At 37.5% G+C, this 8,828-nt stretch overlaps 1 protein-coding gene across 4 annotated transcripts; it reads right to left on the bottom strand.

Annotated features, from left to right (window-relative positions):
* Positions 1 to 1,071: 1,071 nt before the first annotated feature.
* On the bottom strand, positions 1,072 to 7,151 carry LOC129264977 (proline-, glutamic acid- and leucine-rich protein 1-like). Of its 4 annotated transcripts, none has more exons than XM_064111496.1 (3): positions 6,844 to 7,151; positions 3,592 to 6,311; positions 1,072 to 2,899 (listed from the first exon to the last, which is right to left on the bottom strand). In XM_064111496.1, exons 2-3 carry the CDS (start codon positions 3,724 to 3,726, stop codon positions 2,033 to 2,035), a joined length of 1,002 nt encoding a protein of 333 aa, XP_063967566.1. In that variant the 5' UTR covers positions 3,727 to 6,311; positions 6,844 to 7,151; the 3' UTR covers positions 1,072 to 2,032. The 4 variants fall into 4 exon arrangements, with proteins under 4 accessions (XP_063967566.1, XP_063967568.1, XP_063967567.1 ...); XM_064111498.1 differs by lacking the exon at positions 6,844 to 7,151 and having other exon boundaries at positions 1,072 to 1,296; positions 2,393 to 2,899; positions 3,592 to 6,576; XM_064111497.1 differs by lacking the exon at positions 6,844 to 7,151 and having other exon boundaries at positions 1,072 to 3,465; positions 3,592 to 6,576.
* Between the last annotated feature and the right edge of the window lie 1,677 nt (positions 7,152 to 8,828).

The raw sequence follows: 8,828 nt of genomic DNA, 5'->3' as shown, positions 1-8,828 counted from the left end.
TTTCATTCTTTCTTTAGAAATTTTCAAAATTTTTCAGCTCGCGCTTCGCGCTCGCATTTTTTGATTGTTTAAATATGTAACGCCTTCATGGCTAAGTGCAAGCAGTCCTTAACAGGTACCAGTTCAAAACGTATATAAAAAATTTTCTGCTCGCGCTTTGCGCTCGCATTATTCATACTCACCCTTTTCATGATTTACAAAACATGAATAGTCAGAGTCTCTCGTTCAGTAAATATTATAGGACTAAACCTCGAAATTTTCCGCTTGCGCTTCGCGCTCGCATCAATTGTCTACTTATATACCTATTCTGCTTGAGTTACAAAAAGTGCTTCCATTCTTTAGGTGAAAATGTCAAAAAAAAATCAGCTCGCTCTTCGCGCTCGCATTATTTGATTGTTAAATGCTAACTGCACGCAGTCTTTAACAGGTTTTTTTTCCATCAGTTCATTTCTGCTCGCGCTTTGCGTTCGTATTTATTATTAAGTTGCATACACATTTTTTTCAGGATAACAAACATTGCCCAAAATGTTCAAATTTTAGGGAAAAAATACATAAAATTTCCAAAAAATTAGCTCGCGCTTCATGCTCGCATCATATAAATAAGGATTATGATATTATGAATTTATAAGAATAAAGCTAAGAAGTGACTAATGAGGACTACCCCTTCAAAGAAACAAACACAAATCATCTTCGAGCTGCTGATCGGGGAAAATATGGCTGAAACAAATTTCCGCCCCCCCCCCTATTGGCGAAGGCTGGATCCGCCCCTGTGTCCCCCCTACCTTTTGGGAGAGATTTCCGCCCCTGCATAAACACCATCTTTCTTTACAAATCTGTAAAGTCTTTCAGCACCACCAAATCCAGCTTCATGCATTGGATCAAAATATATATTTCGTAAATATTCTTCCATCATCATCATCATCCAAAGCAACTCAATAGATGAACATGCATAATACAAATGACATTCAGAAAACACCTCACCTAAATATATAGATCATGCAAACCAAACATACCTCCAATCACTTCTTCAATGAAATAAATATAAAAAGAAAAATTAGAACACAAAATGTATATTTTTTCTCTCTCAAAAGTAATGTGTACAATTTATTACCAATATCTTTGTTACTTTCTCTGATTCAGCTGCACCACATCGTAACTTTGATGATTATGTATTAACCAAATTCTCAAAATGAAATGTACACTGATAAACATAAAAAAATGATCAAAACATTTTAAACAACAACAACAACAAACATACCCTTTTTTCTTCTTCAGTGTTTTAAGATCAACGTTATTCTAATTAAACATGATATAACAACTTATTAAATTCGGCCTGATTTTCTTTTTTCCCCTTTTTTTTTACAAACTTTAAATAATTTTGCAAAGAAAAGATTATTTCATACTTAATTAAATGTTTTGTCTCGAATAAATTTACTGATAATGCAAGGAAGAAATCAGCGTTTAAAACAAAATATTAACAAAGGAAAATAACCAAATATGTGCATATACAAACGAAATTAAGAAAACATAAATGAAATTCTGTTTAAAGTACAAAGAATTGATTATCATCTTTTACCAGTTGTATACTAACAAAGGATAGGTTGAAAAATAAACCAATCCTAACTGACTGGAAAACATTTTTGAACAGGTTATTCATAAAGTTAAACATCAGAAAATCAAAGTAATATATCAAGATAGCTCTTTTGGTTTTAGATTCAAAATTGATATTTGTCTTTTTGGCAGTTGCATACTAACAAAATCATTCTAACAAATAAATGTCTTTACAGGTTATTCAATAAAAGTTAAACATCAGAAAATCAACAACAACAAAATCATTCTAACAAATAAATGTCTTTACAGGTTGTTCAATAAAGTTAAACATCAGAAAAATCTAAGTAATATTTCAAGATAGCTCTTTTGGTTTTGAACCAAAAATTAGTTAAATAAGCATCACAATATCCAAGGGGAGGGGGAGAGACAAGTAAAAAAAAAAATCAAATTTTGTAGAATTCACATTTAGTTCTCTGAACCATTACATTTCTTTCAGTTTTGCCTTTAAATGGGATTTTATATCGTTTTTTCGAAGGTCAAAATGATAGAAGCTTGACGCTTCTTCGACACACATATCTTGATCTTCTTCAAACATGCATTTTACATTGTATACGTTATCAAATTGGTTGAAAAAATCTTTAAAATCTAACCTGGCTAACGCTGCTTCAAAATATTTATCAATCTTTTCGTTTCTTGATAACCATAAACATTCAGGGTGGTCTCGCTGCCCACCACATTCATTAATACACCCTATACAGTTCTCGTAGACAACTTCGTTTACTTTATTTGTCAACGAGTTTATTGCCATTATAAGAGGGCCAGAGGGTACGTTCATTCTTACCGGAATATTCTCCGCGACATCTGTCATGTCTGAGTCCTCCGGTTCAACTATCTCCCCCTCTTCCATCCCCGAGTCATCATCAACCTCTTCCTCCTCCTCCTCCTCCTTGCCCTCTTCATCCTCCTCCATTTCGTAGTCTAATCTTCGGCGTATTGTCGGAAAAAGATTGTTGATGGTTTCGTCTACGTTACCATTTTCGTCATCCGAAATGACGACTATTTCAGGGGATGGTGGTGGTGGTGGTTGCCTCGATGCGGCTCCTATCCTTGGCTCTTCAGTTACCACTGGCATGACTGGTCTCCCACATGGTGTAGCATGGACCATGACAGCATGTTGCCTTTGAAGACGGTGGCGGCCAGCTACCACAGGGGCTGGTGGGGGTGACGCATCGTCATCATCATTCAGGATGAACAGTTCGGGTGTTTTTGGCGATGTAGGGGCTGGTTCTACCGTTCTTGAGAGAGAGGCTGCACCATTCAGTTCCTCCTCCATCTTGTTGACCACGTTCTGGATACGGAAAAGAGGAAATGGGTTCCAGTCAGTCAGGAGTTTTTTTTTTTTTTCTTTTAATCATTATTTTTTTATATAAATTTGTATTTTCATTTTTAGAACACTTCATTTTGGGTTTTTGTTGTTGTTGTTGTTTATCAATTATTTTCTTCTTTTTTTAACTAATGTTTTAAAACAAAATTTACAGAAAAAATACATTATACATTATAAGAACCAAAGTAAGCTAGGATATTAGTGCAATCTTATTTTTTTACATTGCTCAATTCCCGGACAGATTTACTAATGTCAAATTTGGCCTGCACCAAATGCCACCAATTTTCCGCAGTCAAATTGATGCCCTTCTGCCCGGGAAGCATTCTCCTTGTTCCTTTTAATTTATAATATTCCCTAATATTAATGTAGGGGACACCCCTAAATTTCTTCACCGCCGCAAAACGTCTTCCCCCCAAGTGGAAAGGTTTTGACCCTTCCTCAAATTCGTAAGTATCTAACTCCTGGCTAAAATGGCAACCCGCCTGTTCCCGCACCGTGATCCAATTTCCGCCTTTGCTACCGTCAGATGCCTAATAAAAAAGACAGTAACAATATATGAACTTCGATTAAGCATACAGATTAAATACTTTTCTCTTGTATTTTAAACATAGAAACGTTAAAAAAATCTATAAAAAATAATAATCAGTGACACTTACCATAAATGCTTCGAATCCAGAAGGGGGAGGTATCGTGATCTTTCTCTGCTCAGGCACTCTCTCCTTAGCTACTGCTAATGGTGCTGCTGCGACTGCTTCTTCGGCTTTGGAGGATTTCTGGTTGAATGAAGCCATGATGAAGATGAATGACTAGTATCGAAGTAACGAAGTTGATGTGATCTCAGTCTGTAGCTCAGGGCAAAAATGATAACCATCCACTTTGAATTTCCCGCTATTTATGTCTTTCCTTTACCATACGTTTGTATGCACCATACCTTTGACCAATCACAGCATTTCCTACGACGAGTTCACCAATCACGCGCTAGCACACGCCTCAATGACCACCTCACTGACCAGATACCGACTGACGTTTCAACCAATTAGCTATCACAACTCTACACATTCTTATGCACCACACCGCCGACCAATCACAGCATTTCCTTCGACGAGTTCACCAATCACGAGCTTGCACACGCCCCCCACTGACCAGATGACGTTTCATAACCTATCGGGTCTCATCTCCACAAAGATGAGGCTACTTGGCAAACACCTGTCGGCATCCAAGACCCCACAAAGATGAGCTGCTTGGCAAACATCTACCTGCATCCAAAATATGCATCCATACCCCCCACACGCACAGATGAGCAGCTTGGCAAACATCTACCTGCATCCAAAATATGCATCCATACTCCCCACACGCACAGATGAGTTGCTTGGCAAACATCTACCTGCATCCAAAACCACCAAGAGTGAACTTGACCAACACACATCCCTAATTCTATTGTCCCATCATCAATCCATACTCTCCACACGCACAGATGAGCTGCTTGGCAAACATCTACCTGCATCCAAAACCACCAAGAGTGAACTTGACCAACACACATCCCTAATTCTATTGTCCCATCATCAATCCATACTCTCCACACATTACAAAAAATATCCATGTCCAACTTGACCGCTTTGTCTAACATAAATTTCAAAATTAATTATGTTCATCCCCATAACGACTCTTCGCTTTTGACCTCACCGATATCAACAAACACCTAATTGATAATTAATTAATAATTAACTAATAATCAATTAATAATTAACTAATTATTAATAATTCATTAATAATTAACTATGTTAATCCCCTCTACCGGAAGTTGTCTATCCAGACTACTATATCTTCTCACATTAAGAAGCGGCCATGCCTATGCTTAGACAATGCCTTGGACTGCTTGCTTGGTTCACCACCTTGTCCATTTGTAACAAAGGTCCTTGCTTTCGTACTCCTTTGAGTCGCTTGGAAGGTCAGCTTTGACTCCTTGGATAATGGCTCCATTTCAGGGATATTTGCCTTGCTTGCAGCTCTCATAACAAACTCGGCAAATTCTGTGAACGAAGGGAAGCTTTTTTGGGCCTTTATGAGAACGCCATCTATCGATTTCATCACGCCACTTTCCCTCCAAATAGCCTGGCAACTTCTCCACTAGCTTTACGTTTTCTTGAAGGTAATCCAAAATTCCCAAGTTGCGGACTCTTTTCTTGGCAGCCACAACTTTCTGAAGAAAATCTGCGAAGTCCACTGGTATCGCGGCTTGAGATCTTTGGCCATGAAGTCAGTTTCTTTGTGTACGAGACGCTTATTGTATTGGGATCACCAAATCTCTCCTCTAGCTGCTTCAAAGCCTCTTGTTATGCATTACTCCCTCCTATCAAAAGATGGTGCTCTACTATATATCTCCTTAGCCTTGCCACTGACATATGTATTCAAATAATTCAATTTGTATTGCTCACCAATTGGCTTTGAATCCACTGTATAGTCAAATGCATTTTCCACAGCGTGTACTGCAGAGGATCACCAGAGAAGATTGGTACGTCGATCTTAGGGAGTTGGCTGAATGCGGCTAGCTGGTTACTAGCTGCGTTTTGTCCTGCTGCAAAACGAGAAAGCTGTTGTAGGCAATCTTCCAGCGATGATGCAGCTGTATCCCGTCCGGCTTGCACTACTGGGCTACTAGTTGGTGGAGTATTGATCACAGGAGGCTCAGGTTTGATATTGTTCACTGCGACTTCCTCTTGTGAGTCAAAGAATCGCTCCATCCTTTCGCTCTTTTTCTCCCGCGTCAGTCCTTTAATAGAAACCTCATCATCAGTTTCACTATCATCTTCGCAGCATTCTTCCAACATAGCCAGTTCTGATATTTCTATGTCCGCAGCTACTATTGACTTTTGAGCAGCAATCACTTTCTGCTCACTAAGATAGGCATTTTCCATGTCTTCTTGTTCAAGCTCAAGAGTCTTTATTTTTTGTTCAAGAACAGCCTTCCTATTTTGATGAAAGGCTTGTTTAGCTTCTTTGTCCTCTTTTAGCAACATTAGCATTTTACTTTCATTTTCCTTTTTAGCTTCCAGTGAGGCTCTACGGGCAGAAAGTGCACTTTTTGCTGATCTACTTGATCTCCTGCTCAGTCTGCTCCTCCTGCTACTGCTACCACTTACTTGGCTCTGCAGGAGCGACGTCATCCTCACCGACGTTTCTCGCTCACTGATGCCGTACGAAGCGTAAATGTCTACAGCAGTTGTATTTTATTGTGGCTGCCGCCCTTTATCCCAGATAAAGGGACGGAGTTTCGGCTATATACTCTCACTCCAAAAGAAATGTATTCACAGACTTTAGTGTGGCTTATGTGGAACTTTATTCCGTCATCCCACGGTCCAAAATCCGAGATAAAATACTGAAACAAAACAGATACATATATACATTTTAACACATTCAAACAATCCATAAATGGTTATACTCTACTAGTGAAACAATCTAAAGATGAGAACTATATATGTAAACAATGACTAGAAATATAGAGGAAATACTATCAGAACTCAAATACTTAACATGTAGTAGGATATATATGGTGTTACTCCTATAAAACCAAATTTCACTATACTACCAAGGAACATATATCTCCACTATACTACCAAGGAACATAAATATTATTAAATAACTCAATCATGCTACTAATTTGTATCTGAATAAACATGACACAAATAACTATCAGTATGCATAAACCAATAAGATCTTGAAAAGTAAATTTATCCAAATCTATCCGAATATATACCATAACATAGAAAGATAAGACAAAGTGTTATGCCAAAATACGTTTATGATTCAAGAAAGAAACTAAAGTATATTCATACTATAAATCTATATATTCTATCTTGGTCTCAACTATCAACAGAAAGATATAGAGTAAAACTTATAAGCAATCTTACCAATTAGAGGCTATAAACAATACACTTGGTTGCAATCAATACGATAAATATCTTGACGGTCAACTGGAGTTCTCTCTTCTATGTCTTTACTACGAGCTGAAGTTTCTTGGCTTTTTGCATCTCTATTTAAAGGCTCTGAACTTCTGGTCAAGCCAGACTGCTCATTAGACAGTCTAATTAAAAGTTACAAGGAAGCTGGTACTGCCCAGCACTCTACTCAGAACAAAACAATGAACTTGACCATTCCTATACAAATTATAACAATAAAGGGTGGACGCGATGTTTGTCTATAGAATTAGCTTTCTGTACCTATAGTACTTTAACACATAACCTACTAGCTGCCCTATGGGATTTCATGTAGAAAGAGATTAAGAAAATGCTAGAGTGCAAAATAAGAAACATAGTGGAATATGAATTGAAACAACATAATATCAAAATATATACAGCATTAAAATTGCATAGAACTCACTGCACACTGCTGCAGTGACACATACATTTGCATAATTAATTAGCCACAAACAGAAATGACAAATTTTCCCGAATGGTACATGATTGTTATGTATGCAGGATTTTGCAGACTCCATATCGGTGAAAGCGAATATTATCAAACAATATTGTAGAAATAAGATTATAAATGGTCAATTTGGCAGCCATTTTGTTTATGCAAATTAGGTGGTCAAAACATGAAAAAAAATTGGCTTGGGAACCGGTCTTATCAGATTCAGCACATTCAAATTAGGTGAAACAGACCGGTTCCCAACTTTTACCCCAAAATGCTTCTTGAACTCAAATTCTCCCCATATATGTCTATTATCCCGGGGGGGGGGGCACTTACATTGACGAGTGGATACCATGCGCGACCAAAAAAACACGTAAAAAGGATGTCTTTTTCAAGATAGGGCACGTTACGTACGTACGTGATAAGGGTGTCAAAAACACAAAAATATTGAAAAAAGGGTATCTATTTCGCTCAGAAAAATATACGTGTTTAGGGTCAAACATGCGGGGATGATAAAACAAAATCAAAATGTTATAAAGGATGTCCTTTTTGCCCCGACACTACGTGTTCAGAGTCCGATTTGCGCGAGGTGTGATAGGTGGGGCCGTACTAAACCAAAATAATGGTGTGTAAAGGTAAAACCGACGACCGTCGGACCCGTGACATAACAATAAAATATCGCCGTACTTGTTTAGGGGTTCATTTCAGGAAATATTTGCCAAGAGTATCGCTTTCAGTTGTTTCTAATACTTGTTATAAGGGGTGCATTTTCAGAATATGGAAAATACATCGCTGTACTTGTTTAGGGGCTCAATTCTGGGAATACTTGCCAATAGTATTTGTTTCCAATACCTGTTACGGGTAGGGTTTCGCACGCCAATACTTGTTAAGGGGTGCATTTTCAGAATATGGAAAATACGTGTTTAGGGTGCTTTTCAAGACCCCGTGGTCGCGCATGGTATCCACTCGTCAATGGAAGTGCCCCCCCCCCCCGGGTCTATTATTCAAAAGTCCGCTCCCCCATCGTCCCACTTTTAGTGGCATCATTTTCATCTTAGACATCTTTTATCCAAATATTAGACTTTGTGCATTTTCACTTACCTGCACATGTACACGTACTGACATTGATATGTATACGCGATCCTTTCATTCTTACAAATAAAACAGTGAGAATAATATAAGCATTTTCCGAAAACCTAAAAAGAAATCTGAAATTTTCTGCTAAATGACTATTTAATGTTGCTCTTTCTTTGATTCAACAAAAGAATACAATAGTTAGCACACCCTTATCCGAAAAAAAATTCAAACACAAATAGATATGACAGTTATTAAAAAAAAAACATTTACTTGCTCTAATTAATATTCATGCATTAGTTAAATAAGACGTTAATTGAAAAATACAAGTACATTCAACAAGATTTTATAAGTAATAATCATCTTTGCCTAATTGAGTTAAATTTACTCAATCAAAGCAAGCTAGCAATAC

Source organism: Lytechinus pictus, chromosome 16, assembly GCF_037042905.1.
Source record: "Lytechinus pictus isolate F3 Inbred chromosome 16, Lp3.0, whole genome shotgun sequence".
NCBI lineage: Eukaryota > Metazoa > Echinodermata > Echinoidea > Temnopleuroida > Toxopneustidae > Lytechinus > Lytechinus pictus.
Note: the sequence above shows the minus strand (reverse complement) of the source record. Positions and strands in the feature narration are given on the sequence as shown.